This window comes from Simochromis diagramma, unplaced genomic scaffold (assembly GCF_900408965.1).
Source record: "Simochromis diagramma unplaced genomic scaffold, fSimDia1.1 OVJJ01000753.1, whole genome shotgun sequence".
Taxonomy (NCBI): domain Eukaryota; kingdom Metazoa; phylum Chordata; class Actinopteri; order Cichliformes; family Cichlidae; genus Simochromis; species Simochromis diagramma.
The window spans coordinates 9,106,115-9,125,899 of record NW_024387523.1 but is presented as its reverse complement, the minus strand read 5'-3'; the positions used below and the strand labels follow the sequence as shown (position 1 = coordinate 9,125,899).

Genomic DNA, 19,785 nt, shown 5'->3' with positions numbered 1-19,785 from the left:
TATTTACATCTGCCCAAAATAATCCAAAAAAATCAAAGATTAGACAAAGATACTGGCAGAGTCGATACAAAATGTGCTTTTTAAATGATGACTAATTTATTTATTAAGCAAAAATTTTCAAACCTGCCTGGACCTGTGTGAAAATGTAATTGTCTGCTAAACCTAATAAGTTAATAACTGGTTATATCACCTTTGGCAGCATCACGTACAATAAGGCATTTGTGAGCCTTGAAACTTTGTCCCGCTCCTCTTTGCAGAATTGTTTTAATTCAGATACGAGCATGAACAGCCTGTTTATGGTCATGTCAAAGAATCTCAATCTGACTTAAGTCTTATGGCACTCTAAAACTCCCATTTCATGAACTCTGACCTTAACTGAGGCAAGTGGAACCTGAAGTTCTTTACATGTTGTTCTTTTGGGTTCTTTTGTCACCTCCTGAATGAATCTTCAAAGAAGTCTTGGAGAAACAGATTAGGCCTTAGCTCTATACTAAACAGCGGTGTTCACTGCTAACTTACTTGAGTACACCAATTTGAATCCTTCTCCTGTGTTTTCCGCATTGCTGTAGAATTCCAACCAGAGGTGGTTTGAAGTGGAAATGAGCGTCAGCCCCAACATGGATGATCCAGTAAATGCTCCGAGAACATGGGCTGTGTTGTCTTTACCGTCATAAATCTGTAAGAACAGCAAAATGCACACCGGATGCATCACATGCAGCATGAACTAATTTAATTCGTTTATTTTTGCTGATCTGTGTTTGACACTGATATCTGGCAAGAGCAATGACCACATATGCGTATGTGTGAGTGAGTTTACTTTGAGTATATCGCCTTGGGCAAGATGAAAGGTTCTTGCAGAGATGTTGATTCCTTTCCCAGCTTGAACCTGAGGTCAACATCAAATCAAAATGAGCACTAATGACCCACATAGCAGGTGACAAACCCTCACAAAGGTTTGAAGACTGGTAATACATTTGTCATCTCTTAAACACATGCAATGATCAATACCATTATTTTTCTCAATAAAAACTCATGTCATGTATATTCTGAAACGTTAAGATCTGTGACCTGGATGCTGTAGATGCACTCGTGGTTGTTATCGTAGTTCATTGGGTAGTTTGGAGAGAGCAGTATCCCTTCATTATTCATGACTGAAGAACCACACTCCGCTGAAGACAGAGGACAGAAAGGAGACAATTAAAAAATGCACAATATTGAGACATTGGTTTAATTCTTAAGAGGCTTATGATGTGGAGTGGTCATGTGAACAAGCTTTTGTTGTGCCGCAAATTGACCTGCATTTAAAGCTTTAATGATAAACAAAAGCTATGTTTTGCAGCTTACTAAAGAGGCTTGTGGCTTTTTAAAGCCGTTTGGTCCTACCAGATAAAAGTTTTTGCCCATTTTCTGTGCAACTAGGGGGAACGCAGGCTGTGCTCAGAGTAATAATCAGTCAAATTCCTTTCTTCTTAATATAAATGAAAAAATATTTTAACTAAAGGCTGTAGGAATTTTTAAAAAAATCCCCTTATATCAGTTAATGCGAATGATAAGATTGCAAACTTCACCTGAAGTTGCCTATTCTTTGCACTTCTTACTCGTGCCCTCCATGTACAGTATCTATGTCCCTTTCCTCTCTTTTTCATTCCCTCTCCCTCACTGTGTCTCCACTAGTGTAATGGTCGTATTACAGCTGCCATATCGTCAATAAATCACACCGCTATAGTTTCCATTTAGAAAATTACCTCTTCACCCTCTCTCTCTCTTTCCTCTTTAACTTCCTCCCTCTTGCGCTCTCGCTACTCTATGAATAGTGCCTCCTTTGCTCCCCTTTACTTCAATCAACTTTCCTTTTCCACTTCTCCTGAGTTTTCATTCTCTTCCATCTCTTGTTTCCTCTTTTTATTTTTTCCTCCCGCTTCTGATGGCATCCAGAAATAATAAAAAAGTAGAAAAAAAAACACAAGACAAAAGAACATTGGATTTCTCAAACTGCAAAGAAACAACTCTGGAAGCTCTCCAACTCTTTCATGGGGGAAAAAAAAAATGCTGTAAAGAATTAAAAAGAGCCACTTGTTAAACCACAAACACAGACCACCAAAGTTATACTTCATGCCTGCACAGCATGTCTCTCAGTTAATTAAAATAACAAAAGACCCACCCTAACTATTGTGTGCTTAGTAAAAGCAAACAAGAAAAAGTTATTTTATAGCCAAAACATAACCTATTGTTGGTCCTCTAATCTTTCCTTCTTCCTCCGTTCTTCAACTGTGATGTGTACCATCATGCAGCAATGCAACACAATACGCAGAAACTAAATATAGCAAACTGCACTACACCCCAGAACAGCAGCACACAACATCACTCCCACCTTTCTGCATTATAAGTCTTGTCACGCCGATGAAAGAACGAAGGAACCAAAGCTGTGTATAATGGCGCTGAGAACATCATGCAAAGCTGAAAATTAGATTGGAGAGTAAAATCTACTCACACGTAGCCTAAAATTAAAAAGTCGTATAGTGTTGCTGCTTTTTACTAGAATTGGATTGGTCTGGCTTTCTTTGTAATTTCTCAAAAATATTATGTGTAAGATAACTAATTCTATGAGCAAGTGCAGAAATGTAGAGTCTCTTTCGCTATGTGCTTTTACTGCTGTCACTTGTAGATACTACTAACTGTACCTAAATCAAATCTTACTTTACACACTTCTCGCCTGAATTCCCTGAGGTTAACTGTACATGATAATGATTCCCACTGATAAACTTGTGCTTTAAATTAGACTTATCCTATCTATTTAAGAGCAGGCGGTAGTAATTCTCTGGAGTAAAGGTAGCAATTGAGAGGAAAGTGCCTTGATCAAAGACAATCTCCTGAGTATTCCTTATACACCCAGAATAGCTCAAAACCAACACAGACGCAGGCAAAAAGCATGATATTTCAGTATTTCTTCTTCTTCTTTTTAATCAGTGTGATTGCTTTCATCTTCCATTATTAGCCCAAACAAATTAGATTTAAATGCATTTTCCTTGACAAAAAAATGTGCATGTGTGGCATCCAAGATATGAACTGCTTGTTTTTATTCTATGTTTTTAAAACCTAGTGAGGAAGTTATTATTTTGTCCTTTAAACCAATTGCTCATTTGTGCATTGATTAATTATTAAAAAAATTATACAGCCTTGCATAGAAACACATTTTCCAGTCCACAGGTGAAGGACTTTTTATTCGAATAGGCATATTTTTAGTGCAATCTGTGCCACTCTGAGTATACATTTTAATAATAAAACCACCATCCTTGTTTTTTCATGCATTCAAACACTGGGCTTTTACTTCACATTGTAGTACATGCTACTTTTTGTTTGCTGTGTGTGTTACTGGCATAGTGCTACAGTTACACTGAGTTGGATTAGTGTTCAATTTGGTGCATAAACCTACTGTAAATCTGATTGCATGTTTATCACATCATAAAAGCCTTTCTCAGTCTGTGTTCTGACTTCGAAGATGTTTGTCTCAAATCTCTTGTCTCAAAGATTTTATATAGTGTATATATCTTAATATTGTTTTCTGTCTACCTTTATGACTTCAGTTTATTGAACAAGTATTAAAGTATCGGGGGGGGGAATTACAACTTTTTCCAGTATAAAAAAAGAAATCTGTATTATTTCAGATAGTGTCCTTGCCAGTAAATTTCAAAATTATAAAAGGTGATAAAGCAATGTGAACAGGACATAAATGTCAGCCTGCTAGGGACTCCTGAAGAAATATCTCTGGCATTTTCTGCTCATCCACTAATTGGAAATTGGCTGATACAAACGCTGTTCTCTGAAGTACCATTAAGTTTGGACTGACCGTTTAATATTTATTTTTTGGAACAGTTGAACATTAAGGATGTTTCTGTAGCTACAGCCAGAGGTCAATTATAATTTTCACTTCAAAGGTGGAAGAACAAAGACCACACATTCTACTCATGTGTGTTAGTTAACTGTGTCATCTAAAACACGAATCTTTGACTGGGACCAAAGTGTGTCAGCGTTTCTGTTTATTCCAACTTCAAGACTTCATCGGTGTAACAATTCAACACCTTTTCAAAAGACCTGAGCCTTGTGTTGGTTTATGGGTAAGGAAATAAATTATATTGATTATATCAAGGGAAGCTGAATTACTTTTTAACTGTAATCACTATTTACTTCTTCATCTATCCATCCATCCATCTGTCCTGCCCGGACCTCATCCTTCCTGGGGGCACACTAAGATATTCCCAAGACAGCTAAGAGATACAGTCTCTCTATCACCTTCTAGATCTTCCCCAGGGCCTCCTTTCAGTGGGACATACCCCAAGCACCTCACTTAGGATGCCTCACCCATGGGTCGTCCAAGTCAGACACCCAAACCATCTCAATGAGGCTCTGCTCTGAGCTGCTTCTGACTGGGTAAGGCTCTTGTAGAAATGTTAATTTGGTTGCTGAATTATAGCTGACAATGGAAATCCTACTCTCGCTACAGCTATAGAAGACTGAATAGTTTGCAGGAATGAGCCAGACACTCCTGATTCTTGCTGCATTCCCCACAGGGCAGCATGAGGGACGTGGCTGTATGCCCTTTCTGACACATTTGGCCAACTCTCACATATCCTTAAGAATGTAAAGAGCTGACTGATGTTTTATGAACTCCAGAACCTGAGGCTTGACTAGCAGTCAGACTCATCTTTCCAGTACTCTATATTCCCTCTTGTGGGTAGAAAGGTCATATGGATCTTTCAGACTGGGTACAGCATAGCCCCAAGGGTTAAGACCAAAGCACCAAGCACTTCCCTTCAAGCCCTAGGCTTGGCTCCAGGGTGGGCACAAGTTACCCTGTTATGGGAAGGGTTACTTGGTCCCTTGCTCCCCTGATCTCACAGTGGGTGTTCTGCTAGTTATTTCTATTTGATTTCCATCGGTTTAAGAGTTTGAATTTATGTAATTATTGAGACATTTTATAAAACTATATAAAGACATGACTTGTTTTTGTTTTATTTTAAGCACCACTGGACTAAACTGTTCACTGCGACTTTTTTATTACTGGATCTTATGTATTAGATACATATATATGTGTTTGGTTTTTACTTTTATTTATTTATGATATTTGAAACAACTAGACACCCACAAACAAACAACTAGACACCCACAACACCTGACCAGTAACAATTAAACACGTACCGACACATCTAGGTAAAGGGGCGCTCCACATTCTTCGCCCGCCTCCCAGACAGATTAACTCTGGTGAACCCTCCAGGCGGTATCCCATATTACAGGAAAAAGACAAAGTGTCTCCAACACCAAAACTGTAGCCATTTCTCCTGCCGAAACGAGGCATGCCGGGGTCCTCACATGGCTCCAAAGTATATTCTGCAGGAAAAAAAATAATAATTGAATGACGCTGAACACATTATTATAAACTAACAGACAGCAGGTCAAAAGGTAAAATAACTTTTCTTTACTTCTGACTAAAAAGCCATAACCAGACACATATATTACACATACTATCTGTAGGAGATATGACATAATTTCTGCATGTAAATACATAAAATGTTAATGTTATTTATAGAATTCTGGAACAAGTGCATGATAATATTTGTGATTACGCAAGCAATATGAAAGAATTAGCTAAGCTAATAATGTAAATACTTACAATGAGGCCAAGATCTTGGGCTAATCTTAAATAACAATTTCGGATTAGCCAAAGGATGAATGCATGCATACATTCATGGGCATGAAGTCTCTCCCTCTCACTGGACAAGCCCTTTTAATTAATTCAGTAATTCTTGTGAAACTCTTGAATATGTAGTCTATTAAAATATAATCCTTGCATGACTGTAGGAATGAACAAGAAGGGCACGATTTCTCGATCTGAGTCGACTCCAGCACGCCCTGAGCTGAACTTGTTGAGTTTGTGTTTAGCAAGGTAGAGACTCAAAGCCATTTTCAGTTGGCTAAGACTGATGATGTGATGTGTTTTTTAGGGTGTACTGCTGAAAGAAAGTGCGTGTTGAGAATTTTAACACTGCCAAGTCAAATCTCCCATGACACCTCCCATGTGTTACACTCTGAGAGTCAGCTTATGCCATCTGGGTGGCAGTAAAATATCACTCAGTGTAGTCAGGCCACTGCTCCTTTATTCCAGAGTCAGTGAGAGCGTACTGAAAGGACAGTTAGGCACAAGACCCAATCCTTTTTTTTTTTTATCTACTTCTGGTTCTGCATGATATCATTGATGTAGGATGTTCCTAATATGATCATTATAGGTACTGTGGGCATAAAAGCCCCACCGAGCTGCTCTTCAAACCTTCTCTTTGCCACTGAGCAACAGCAAATCAGAAGACAGCATGATTGGAGGGTGGCATTAAAGAGAAAAGAGCTAAAACAGCATGTTTCTGACCTCTGATGAGGTTAGGGGCTCCTGTCTTCATCTTGTTCTTTCCCTTTCCTCACATACCATCATTTAATAGTGGATTGCTCTCAGATTAATATTGTGTAGCCATCTGCTTTTTTCTGTAGTAATTTATAAGATTACAGACGTAGTCCTCAATTTATGGAGTAAGATGTCAGTTTAGATAGTGAAAACTAAAAAAAACAACAAACAACAACAACAACAGAGTACAGCAAAACTGTTTTTTGTATTATTCATAATATTCTGTGTTTTGTAGCTCGGCACCTATCGCACTCTTAAGTAATTTAGAGTTGAGCACACCAGTTCGTTGGTTGAGTTATTCACGTGTGGCCCAAGAAGACACATTTTTAAAAAAGTCAATAACAGCAGAAGAAACAGCTGAATGTTACGATGTAAAAAGCTGGCACGAAAAAAATTATCTGTTTATCAACTTGTGGGAAAACAAACACAAAAGAAACTTTTTCAGCCCCCAAAGTATTCTGGAGGCCAATTTCTAAAACAGTTTTCAAAACCAAAGTTTATAAAAGAAGTTGTTTAAGATTTTGGATACATATATTATTTTAGGCAATTTTCAGTCTGTTGTTGTAGATGATTATACATGGATTATGCTTCATCACTGTAGATGTTACTTGACTGAGAGAATTATGTAGGCAGTGGGTGAACACGTCCAGGTCATCCTTGCTTCTTTTTCTATGATAATGACTTGTAGAGATCTGCAAGGTTCAGTTTGAATCCCGTTTTGTTTCTTCTTCAGGAAATCTTTAGAGCTAAGTAAATCGACACTTTGGAGCAAAAGCATATCTGAACTAGCCACTAAATAGTAAATTGGTTCAGTGGTTTTACAGCAAGGTTGTGAGATATGAAGCCAACGCAACAACGCAACTGCCATAAAACTGCATTTCCTTGAAGGTCACTTGACTCCAAAGACTTCTATTGTAAAATGTTGAATTTTACACCAGACATAAATGCTAAATGCACAGTCTACTAACTATGGCGTTGGTGTGAAGCGTTCAAAAATAATTAGCGTATAAATAACTAGGCTTTATGTGCGTTTTATCGTCGGTTTTTCTAAGATGTTTGTGCTCTTTGGTGAATCATTTTGTAGGATTTTATTTGTAGATTACTTAGCACTAATTAACTGGGTCTTCTCAGCTACTGCATGTAGTCATGGTAACCATGCCCATCTTTTATATGTAGTCTGTAGTTTAAAGAAGGCTCATTATTCTCAATATTAAACTCGTGGCCAGACAAAGCATGGTACAATGTTTGACATGGGCTGAAGAAGCACATGCAGTCTTTAAAATTAGGTAATGATCACATTCATTCATAACATATAAAATATCCAGCACTCACACTTAATCTTAAGCTTTAAACTAAAGACGTTTGTGCTTTTGTGGCTGTGAGTATGTCAGAAATTCGATCCTATGAACACTGAATATCCATTTTTATTATTTAGAAGCAGTCTGTGATAAGTTGCCACATAAATGAACTTAATGGCATTTCTTTAGTGACTTTACAACCTGGCGTAAGGATGCGACTTATAATTTACAACATTCATTTTAAGAGGCAGTAATTGTCTTTTCTGGTATAAATGTTGCTCTGCTCACTTCTCTTTAAAGAGAAGCCATAATTTCACAGTGGTGTCTGCATGAATTTCTAGGGTGAACCTGGCAAAAGTCCAGCTTGACTATTTTATTTTATTTTACTGGCACAATTCACACAGCAAGCTGTTACATGACTGTTTTGCATTCAGTTATGTTTCATAATCTCAAACATTTCAACATTTGCAACATTACAGCATTGCTCCAGTGAGCAAATTAAGACAAACAGAAACCCTTGAAGTGACTAAACTGAGGGTAAAACTGAATGTAGACTCGCTGGATTGAAATGAAAAACTCCAGTAAGGAAAGTTACCCGAGAAAGTTATGTTGAAGCCCTCATATGAAATGGAAAAGTCAGAGATGAATCGCAACTGGGCTTTGAAGTTGCCATAGAGACCAGCATTGATGTTGCTAGGCAACTCGTTGCCAGTCAGACGAGCCAGAGGTTGCAGGAAACTCCCATTCTCCGTAACCAAGAGGTAGTCATGTTGGTCCTCCAGGTGAAAAGAACTGAACTGAAACTGGACTCCTGTTAGAGACACAAGCACAGACGAGTCAGAAGACAGACAAAGTTTGCTTTATCCTCCGATGGTTCATGCACCTCGACTTATAATTTGTATGAGTCATTATACTGGGACAGCAGCATATTCAAACTTTAATCGGTGACGATTTATTTTTGAGATCATTATTTTATTTGACTTTATTTTGGCAACATTTTACTTTTGACATTGCTTTCACCAAATTGCCTCCATATGGAGCCTGAATATTTTATAAGCCACAGAAAACAATGTATGTTTGTGGATGTAGCATAGCAGCAACTGAACCACTGAGCTTGCTGTACTGTCTCACACTCTGTCTGTCTCTATTAAGGAGTGTGGATCTCTGTGTATGTGTGTCTCTTGCCTTTCCCGTGGCTGACTTCAACAGTCCAGGTACAGTTGAGAGATGAAGGGTAGCTGTCTGGATAGCCGGGACTAAGGATGGTGCCCCAGGGACCTCTAACATCCCCACCACATAGAGCTGGATAGATTGAGAGAGACAGAGTGGGGGGAGAGAGGCAGAGGGAGGGAGATGAGCAGAGACAGGGGATGGAGGCAGAGAGAAGGTTAGCATCAGATTGTTCATAGCTAAAACAGATAATGTTTCCCTGTGGACCTTTAATACCACTTCTATAGTACGTACACACAAGCATACCCACACGCAAATGCTGCAAGAGGGGCAGAGGAAGACGGAGCAAAGGGGAGAGAGGGAGCATGAGAGAGAGAGACGGAGAGACATTTTCTCAGAAGTGGGTAGCAAGGTCTGCATGCAGTGTGAGCTCCAAACGTGTGTGCTTTCACACGTTGGGGAGTAGGAAAACACTGTTTCACTGTGTATTCCCTTACAACTTTCCTTTAAATGTTGAAGTCGTATTTTTCAGATTTATTCCTCCCACTGTTGCACAGACATAAAATAATGACATAAATAATGTAAAATCTGCCACACACTGCACTGGAATGATAAATAATGCATCATTTGTTGTTTTTGTGGTATATTTTAATGTTCTTGAAACAAACCAACGCCTAACAATGATTAGCGACACAGATGACTGTTATTCCTTAAAAAGGTGAATAACACCAGTGACAAAAGCTATGTGGGTTTTTTTTCCTGTTTACAGGAATGGTGAGTTGAACTGTATGCCATTTATGCAAATTTGCTGATCTCTTCAATTTGTAGATTGTCTGCCAGGTACGGTGACTGTGACCACAATGCTCTGCATAGTACAAAAAGTGGCATGCTCACCAGACTGTAGCAGTTCTTGCATAAATATGGGAGGATTCTTGGTAGCCTGGCTTCAGACAGGCTTTCTATGGACCTCGACATGCTCACATGCAGGTCCATTTGTGTGTCTGTAGTTTTTATGCACTAAATGATAGTTATTTCTAGCAGAACAGCAAATGCACATCAGCTGTTTTGTTCAGTAACAACCTCCAGCTTCAAGATCCATATGGCTAATTTGATATTGCTGCAGTGATTAACCACAACCTCACAATCATACTGTGTTTCATTGCCTTTTTGCAAAGACAAGTTCAGATGTTCAGACTAGTTTCGCTGAATATTACATACATCAATCATCTGATATAGTTAGAGCTACTACCTAAAAGGCAAGGTTTATTGTTATATAACTAGTGGCCATCTGAACAATAACTGTGTGGAGGAGAAATCTGAAATATATTTGCAAGATTTTGTCGCTTTGCAATTCAGTGTCAGGAAACTGAGACATAAGCCGAAGAAAAACAAGGCTGGAATAATTTTTTATGTTACGTTTCCACAACATTAATGCTGCGTAATAGGTACATTGATTGTGTGCAAGAACTGTAAAATGTCCTTTGTCTGAAATATTTTTTCGGTTGAATTTTATTCCAAGTGATTCAAGTCAGTGGTATTCGATGCAGTGAAGCAGGACAAATGTTTCCTGGAGACTACTTAAAACCTTCAGAATCTCACAGCATGGCCACACTATGACCCGTGCTTGTGCCGAGATGCAGAGTTCAGACCAGGTCCAGAAAAGATTGGAAATGGCCGTAGCTCACTCTATGCATACTAATGCACGCAGACAGTATGTTGCCAGGTGCTCAATTTTTTGTTGCTCCACTTGCTTCATCTTACACTGGCCTGGCCGAACAGTCATTTTCTTTCACAATGCAACTATAAAATGCCGTAAAAAGGAGTAAAAGAAGCAGGCAGAGGGTCAATCCTGAAAGTTCTGCTGAAATTTCTGTGAACAGGACATTTTACCAGGAATTGTAGTGCGGAGCAGAAAACCACCAAATCTGACAACTACACCCCAGCTCAAATCTGTACAAACCCTTCCTTTGCTTCCTTTCTTGCTCACTCTTGCTGTAACTGCTACAACATATCAGGAATTGAAAATGTGCTCAAATCACAACATGGGATCACTAACTTTACACTGAGCCACTGTGGTTTTAACACCAGCGCCGAAAACAAGAGGAATGAGAAGTCAGGAGTGAGAATATTTCCAAACTAAACAAACACATAGATTCAAGCATACACTCGCACACATATAGAGCGCTATTAATTATTAACATTTTCTGCCACAAGTTGTTTATTTTGAAGGCTGGCCTGTGTGAGAAATTTGAAACACTGCATCAGATTTTTCTTTTTCCCCATTCACTTCATTCTTTCGCCCTCTGCCTTTTAGATCTGCCTTCAAATGCCTGGTCAAATACAGTATGTACTGCAATGCTGCAGAGGTCTGCAATGGTGAATACTTGCATCAAACAAATCTTTCAGCTAATAAGGTTAACATATTTACAAGTAACCTCTGTGACCCCAAAGCCTACCCTTCAGAATTCTCAAAATGCTCAGTTTAAGAAAGTTTTTTCTTTTCCGCTTCTAATGTCGGTATGATATGATTATAACAGTCATGTCAAACGCACTGCTCTCACCGTCAATGCATACAGACCTATTTTTCTTGTTTTCTTCAGCAGCCATTTAGAAGAAAGCTGTCTCAAAGGGAAGGGCAGAGGGGCAGTAATGGCTTTTATCAGTAACGCAGGCTCAGAGACTTTACAAAGGTCTTGTGTGAAATAAATTATTTGAACTGTGAATCGTGTAAAACTACTCCAATGGACCCTAAGAATAAAAAACATGGACCTGGAAATGGGCATAATAGGTCCTATTCAAGTATAAATAGCACATATATGTTCGCTTTAAAAACGAAGCCATTGTGCTCGGCTGGCTGGGGTGATATTACTGTTATGTCTTCCATATTACATTATATACTTACTTGCCCTCATCTCTTCAAATGTAGAGTATGACAAACATTTGGTTTCTTGAAAAGCTTTCAAGGCTGAGTCGGCTGCCTTTGGTGATGTCTTGCTTGAATTTAATGTGCACTAGTTGTCAGTCATCACTCTATCCCATTTCTTACCAACTGCAGAAGCAAATAGTTCGTACACTTGTATGGGCACATATTGTGTAAACACCGTCTAATGGCTTTCAGTCTGCAAATTCCAGGCAGCCTGCTTGATGTTTGTATGCTCAAACTGCCTCCTTGGAGGAAACTGCTGCCAGTCCCAGGAACAGTGCAATTCAAATGTGGTTCACAAGCGAATGAGCCAATAAGCCGAACCAAGCGAGCCAACGCATAACCGATGCAGCAGTGTTGCATCTTTCTCTTCACCCACCCCTCCTGCTCCACCATCGGAATACGAGAAAGAGTGAGACAGTCGCTGAGAAAGAGGGAGAGACAGAGACAGGTTTCCCTACTCTCCCTACCTAACCCCACCCCCAACCCCCACCAAACTCACCCCTCCCAATTCATTTGAGAGAGAAGAGAGAGGATGTGACAGCCAACACAGGCTCTCGTCAACCTTACCTCAAACATTCCTGTGTTCGTGGTTCACGCAGGAGAGGAGGTGACAGGAGGCACATGGATAAAAGCGCCGCACACACACAAGCGCACACGCACGTACACGGTGCACATGCGTGCGCACACAGACACGAACACATGCACAGTACTTGCCCACAGATCTCTAATCTTCTCCTCAAATCATCTCCTATCAGCCACAGCAGCCTTCACTGCAAATTGTTCCTGCGTGTGTGTGTGTGTCTATGTGATCAACCAGTGGTGTGACTCAGCTCCCCAAACAGCGATGGTGGCTCAACTTCTCCCCTTTTACACACACCTCATCCACTTTGTGTCTTTTGTAATGGATAAAGCAGATAATCTGCTTTTGTCTGAAAAATGTTTTGGTCTATAGAAGTGATTATGACTTCGGTGGACTGTCTGATCATTCATGAGCAGTGGATACTTATACTGTAAAATATCCTTACCAGGACAGCAGCAAAGCTGACCTTGTGCTGCATTGTGAATGTGCTACCACAGAGCAGACTGCGCATATTGTCCAGTGTCTATATAACAATATGTCCAGCATTAAGACAAATGCTTCCCTTTTATTTAATGAACCTTATTATTGAATTAGATGTAAAATATAGTGCTGTTATAATAATAATGCACAATAAAACAAAGCAAATCATTTTATCCTGTGAGTGTATCTAGCAGGGAATAGCTGCCCATTTCTACATAAGATACCAATACCATCGATGCCAAATAAAAGGAAACAATCTTCTTTTTCTGAGTGACCAGAAAATCAGCTTTTGCTCTAATGGAAAAGAACATTTAACATACTTGCATGAGGTGTAACATTTTCCACAGTACACTCTGTTCTGAATTAGAAGCCCTTTTGAAATATTTACCATCACATGTAGGTAAGGGGTGGCTCCACCAGTGGTTCTTCTCGCACACTAGCGGCTCCTCATGACTGAGTCTATAACCAGAGTCACAACCAAACGACACCGTGGAGCCGATGGAAAAATCCTGTCCGTACCGAATACCGTTGACAGGGATGCCGGGGTCCAGACACGAGTAGCTGTCCACTGTGACGCCTGACAAAAAGAGTCATTTTGTTTGATTCAAAAATCATTTGAACATTACATGTTACATTAGATAAACAAAAATACAAAAATATGCAGTGCAAGGTAGACTGTTTGTTATTTGATTATCATCATGGTAGTCCTGGTGACAGCCACTGAGGTGAGAACCACAACAGAAGCGGTTTTGTTTACCTTCTCAAGTGTTTACATGCCATCTGCTGTCAAATTGAACATGCACTTCAGAGAAAAATGAAGGTGGAGTTTGAAGATGCTGGCAGTCTACGCCATTAGTACTGAGTAAATGGAAGAAAAACAAGGGGGTGGATGGGTGGGTGGTTTGGGGTCTTCTTGCTTTTAACTCAGAGTTTAAAGTATATCTATCTTCTGTACAAACATTTAATGCTTTCATTTTTTGTTGAAAAATTCAGTTCAGGTGCCTGGGCACCTTACTTTGGAGATTTTCTGGTCACACCCAACTGGGAGGAGACCCTGGGGTACACTCTGAACCCAGTGGAGAGACTGCACATATCTCATCTGGCCTGGGAACACTTTGGAGTCTTCCAGGAGGAACTGGGGGACCCTGTGGCTTGAATACCCTGCTCATGCCAGTGCCAGCAACACCCAAATTCAATTTCTTTGTGGTCTAATATCTCATATGCATTACAGCTGGTGTGAACCAAACAGAGGATGATGTCTAATTTTTAGTAGTGTGATATTGTGAGATCATGGAGACCTAGTGTGAATGTGGTCAGAAGCATACTTTTAAGAATTTGTCTAAAAATACACAATATAAAATATATTTAACAAAGTATCTTCATATGAATGGATCAGTTTTAAATGCATGTGTATTTTTCATTTTTTTGTGTAAAATTTGCAGCTATAAATGCATATGCACATGTGCACATACTATATGTGCATAGATATATAGTGTATGCATCTAACTTACTTTCATAGAGTATTCTGAAGCCAGCATTTGACCGGCTGTTATCAGTGGTAAACAGCAGATAAAGAAAGTTGCTGCTGCTGAAAAGGAACTGGGGGACTTGGGTGCCATTGAAGGAGCCAACCAGAGGAGACAGGAGGTTTGGACCATCATGGATCTCCAAGAAGTCATAACCCAGTTCTGTCTGGAACCTGTGAAGATAAAATGTCAGGACATTATATTATAGCTGATTGTGATTTAAAAACACTGATGAGATAATGAAAAGTTCTTTAAAGGTTTCACATCATTTACAGGTTTTGGAGCCAATTTTTTCACCATAAATACACTTTACGATTCGTAAACAACAGTCTATGTCTCGTCTCTACCAGCAGTTCACAGCCCAGAGAACACATCATTTGAACAAAAATATTGCCTGCCTTCCTAGTCAAAAGACAGCTTTGTCAAAAATTTACAGCCTAGAGAATTATGAGTCATGTGATATTGTAGGCGAATGTCCATAAACTTTAAATCTTGTAAATCTTCATTCTTGCTTGTTCAAAGCTCTTTCTAATATTCAGAATCAAAGAGTTACTGTATGCCACCCACCTGTCAAATGTGATTTTGATGGCACGTCCAGGTTCTGCTTCAATCACCCACTCACAGTTAAGGGAGTCTTTGTAATAACCAGGCCACCCAGGAGATAATATCACTCCACTTGGAGCCGAATAGTGGCCTCCACATGGGGCTGTGAGGGGAGAATAAAGAGGCAAGTGAGAGAAGAAGTACAGGACACCCAATGTGTCCAAGTACAAATTAATGTATAACAAAAGAAATTACAATACTGTGCAAAAGATTTGAGTCGCTGCTCACTTGCAGTAATACACTGAAACATGTAAATGATAGAAGTCCAGTGTATAAGGCAAAAACAGAGTGTGTACAATTCTAATAAAGTAGAAAGTCAATATTTGATCATCTTCATTCATCAGCACAACCTGAACTGACTTAGTCAAGCTTTATTGTAATTTCTTACAGTGGTCATTTAGAAGTAGACATTCAACCCCACACTGCTTGAATAATGTTGAGGTCCAGGCTCTGGGGAGACCAATACATGACTGATACTAAAATGCAGCCCTAAACCACGACAGAGCCTCCACTGTGGGCGTGACACTTTCATCTGACCTCCTCTGGATATATTGATGCGTCATTCAAGTCCTGTTTCAGGTCTTTATTGGATTTTATTTCCTATTTCTTCAGGACATGACTTTAAATCATCTAATGTAGATCATTTTTAGTCACTTCAGTTTTTGTCCTCCACTTGTCCAGTTTCCTCAGTTTTTCTAAGGGCAGACTGTACACCATGCTATGCCAAGTTTTTAGCTAATAGTGCTTTTTGAATCATCTCGCTGATGTCAAAATGCTATTTTGTGCTGGTCAGTTGTGTTGTCTTTTGTTGGTTTTTTTTGGGTTTTTTTAAGATTCAATTAATAAATGATGGGTGAGTGTTGCACAGTACTGTATATTTAGTCAAGTTTAGCAAATCAGGCCCACCTGCTACTAATAAGTAGGTATTTTTATATTTATATTTACATTTTTATCGTTTTTCTTTTTTACATTGTTGTGCAAAAGCATAACTTCAATTTTACTATTTATTTTGAAGACAGTGGACTTCTGTGGACTTCATAATCTTGGGTCAAAAGGAAACACGATTTCCACACTTCTTTTTTCTTTGAGCTGCAAAAAAGTTCTATTATGTTCACCAGCTGGACACTAACACTGTTGGCTTTTGGCTGACAGCAAGCTGAAAAATGAAAAATCTGCTAAAATATTTATTGCAAATGAGGGAAAGAGAAGAGAACAGTTTTATGCATATAAGTTAACTTGTCAGTGCGATTAACATTTTCCACACTAGACACGGGCATTTGATGCTTTGGCCAAATAGCATATACATAGCATACTGTAGGTTTAATTACCATTTAAATACTCCAAAAAAACAGAATCAGATTCTTGCCCTTGACAGAGATTCTGATGAAGCAACCCACAGTTTTGAATATTTAATAAAAATAAAGATAAATTGTGTGCTCAGAAATATGTCTACAGTACATGATGCAAGACTAACATAAAATATTCATATTATGTAAATATACATGAACACTTAAAAGGAACATGAACAATCACTCAACAGTTATTACAATGTAGTATTAGCCTAGAGCCATTCTGCTGCACTCTTTTTTTCAAGTTTATTTAAACTTTAACTAAGTGTCTCAAGTCAATTTGTTCTAGTCTGTACCTCCTGAATACAAGTAAGTGGATTTTCTATCCAAGTGGTTATAGACACACATTAGATACAATGGATCTTGGGACTTTAAATGACCTGGAGCATAATTAACACAACCCTTCTTTGTACTATCAAAGGCTCTGTCACCAATAGCTGTGTTGAAAATATCTTGAGCTAATTATATTTACCACTGGAGCAATTTCAAAAGCACTTGTGCTCTAGCGAACATCTCTTCATTCCGTTTGAGAATCGCAGGTCAAATTCGCATTTTACTTTTCTGTACTCAACAACTTTTACAGAAGCTGTTGATTACACTCTGAACTTATGCAACTTTACTTTAAGGTAATAATATAATCGAATAATATAAATAACTTCAGGCAAAGTGCTGCGCCGCGACTTTACTTGACATTTAAAGAAGTCACAGTTCTGTTTAACACATTCACATAGTGTCCAGTGTCTTTACTTTCACTTTTAGTTGCCAGTCATCTCTGCTGCACTCCTTCCACACAGAGAGGATTTTAAATTGCCAAGTACTTCTACAGACAGAATGTTGGTAAGCTATTATCTATGTGTGTGGCAGCAGTTTATTAACAGTTATTTCCCTGGGTGTTTAGGTTAACTGGCCACCTCCATATTTTTTCCTTCTGTTGAACTGACAGGATATAATTTCTGCCTCCACAGAGTTTTTACAGCATTAATGATGAGATCTTGGATAGCATATTGTTCCCTAGTTAATAGTTTAAGCAGCAATCCAGCCAATATTTACCTTCACATTTAGGAATAGGCCCACTCCACATGACTTTTCCTCTTTCTAACTGACAGGAGATGGTCTCAGTTCCTTGGGTTTTGATAAAACCGTCCTCACAAACCACAGAGATGGAGCTGCCAAGCTGGAAGCTATCTCCAAAGCGGCGAGCGTTGATGGGAATGCCAGGGTCTGGGCACTCATTATGGCCAAATGCTGTGGTGAAAAAGTTACAAGGAGACACAGATATGATGAGGGAGATATTGGAGACTAGCGCTTCACATAGAGAGACAGACACACACACGAGAAATGTTATTAAAGAATATGAGACCTATACTTTACAGCCATTCACAGGCCGTTTTGCTCATCATTTTGATGAAATATTTCAGAAGTGATGATACAGATCTATATGCTGCTACCTGAAGTCTTCTGCTGTTCGGTCCTTGCCAGCAAAATATCTAAAAAATCTCTTGTCTGTTTTATGCTCCCGTCATGTTGTTTGCACATATGATCATTGCTCATAATACAGTATGTTTGCTTGATGCTTTGTATGCATCTGCTCCTGATTAAAAGGCAAAGTCCAGCCTATGAATGCTCATGTTTTGCCAGTTGAAGCAGTTTGGTGTTTTTAGTTGATAAAGAATTAAAGATGCAGTCATAGAAAAAAAAAATAAAGTCATATACACAAAATGATGTGAGATCATATCGCAAATAGAGTGTGAGAAAACTCGTGGACAGAACACTTTGGCAGATATGTTTGCCGTCAAACCCAGCCTGATGCAAAGATCAATATCAATTTCCATTTCTGTTGCCCGGGATCCAGACGTGTTTTGCCTAAATTAGCTCAAAGACTGCAAGCGGGGGCAAGATCTTTTTTGGTGTACATGCTGTATCCTGATGTCGTATAAGCTAGTCAACAACGCATCACATAGATTTTGATCAGCTCCAAAGATTTGCACAGATGACAACAATGTAAGGGAGACGGAGCTTCTAACTGCGGGTAAAATTCTAATGTCTATTCTAATGCAGGGTTAAAGAGTCACGATATGATGTTTAAAAAAAGACCATTTATGAATTTTTGGAAGATTAATTTTTTCCACTTTTGACGGAAATAGGCTGACTGTTTCCTCTTGTTTCAAGTCTTTCAAGCCTAAATACATCCTGGACCTCTCTATGTACTGGACGCACAGAGATGAAAATGGTATCTATCTTGTCATCTGAGTCTACGTTTGACAACAAACAAGCAAAAAATTGCCCAAAAATGTTCCTTTAAAGCTTCTCTTGCCTTTGCTACTACTTTGTTCTGCAACCTACACCTCTATTCTTAGCTGCTATAATAATCACAGGACCTCTCTTCTATAACCCGTTGTCTTCAGCGCTACTGAAACTTCTAGTTGGGAGTGAATTAAAAGAGCTTTATCAAATCAAATCAAACTGAAATATTTACTACATGGTTTTCAATATCTTGGTTAGAAGTTATGCCAAGTTTTACATGGAGCTCTTTGCAGATGTCTTGAGCCACCCCTCATTTACGTTGCTAGGAAAATAGGGAATATGTACAGTGATTTACTGAAAAGTGCAAACATACATCCAAATGAAGCATATAAAGCAAAACCACACTTGTTTGTACAATCCTAATGGGCCTGGAAGTCAAAATTTGGTATGATCACCAACACAAGTAAGCAAACTAGTTTTCTAGGCTTCTTGAAGGACATTCAAGGCTCTTCTTTGGATGTTGGCTGCTTTTTGTTCTGTTCTCTGTCAAGATGATGCCACAATGCTTCAACAATTTTTAGGTCAGGTCTCTGGGGAGGCTGATCCATGACTGATAGATTTCCACTGTCTGTTTTTTCCAGGTATTGTTTTACTGCATTGGGATTGTATTTGGGATCACTGTCATGGTGAAAAATGAAGCTGTTACAGGTGTTCAGATCATTTCCAGATGGTGATGGTGCTTTTCTGCATTCATAATACCAATAATTTTGATAAGATCCCCAACATCACTGGATGAAATGAAGCCCCCCAACCATGAGGTTTGCGTTACGTCTGTTCATCATTTGAGTTAGTGCTTTTTTATGCTTGAATTATTTATCGGTCAGTCTCGAGTAACTTTCCTCTGATAATGGCCAAGTACAAGGATAGGAGTGAAAATGAATGAAAGAAACACAGCCTATTGTCCAAAGGAAAACCTTGAAAGACCTTCAGAAAGCCTGGAGAACTAATGCTCAAGATCACTTTAAAAGATCACTTTACAAGAAAGTCTGACTCCTTGGAGGCAAAATATAATGAAATGAGTGGTGGCTCAAGAGTTCTGCAGAGTACTGTGTAAAGTGCAATCATATATATATATATATGTATAAAACACTATATTGCTTC

The 19,785-nt window shown here is 38.9% G+C and overlaps 1 protein-coding gene across 8 annotated transcripts in view; it reads right to left on the bottom strand.

Moving 5' to 3' along the window:
• csmd3b (CUB and Sushi multiple domains 3b) overlaps nt 1-19,785 on the bottom strand; it is a 380,853-nt gene that overhangs the window by 72,515 nt on the left and 288,553 nt on the right. For all 8 annotated transcript variants that reach the window (XM_040020932.1, XM_040020933.1, XM_040020934.1 and 5 more), the window contains 10 exons: nt 17,431-17,625; nt 14,996-15,134; nt 14,414-14,601; nt 13,291-13,479; nt 8,932-9,048; nt 8,342-8,557; nt 5,197-5,385; nt 1,069-1,169; nt 818-886; nt 520-676 (listed from right to left, as the gene is read on the bottom strand). In XM_040020932.1, coding sequence (XP_039876866.1) covers nt 520-676; nt 818-886; nt 1,069-1,169; nt 5,197-5,385; nt 8,342-8,557; nt 8,932-9,048; nt 13,291-13,479; nt 14,414-14,601; nt 14,996-15,134; nt 17,431-17,625 — 1,560 coding nt within the window. The remainder of the gene's footprint in view (nt 1-519; nt 677-817; nt 887-1,068; nt 1,170-5,196; nt 5,386-8,341; nt 8,558-8,931; nt 9,049-13,290; nt 13,480-14,413; nt 14,602-14,995; nt 15,135-17,430; nt 17,626-19,785) is intronic.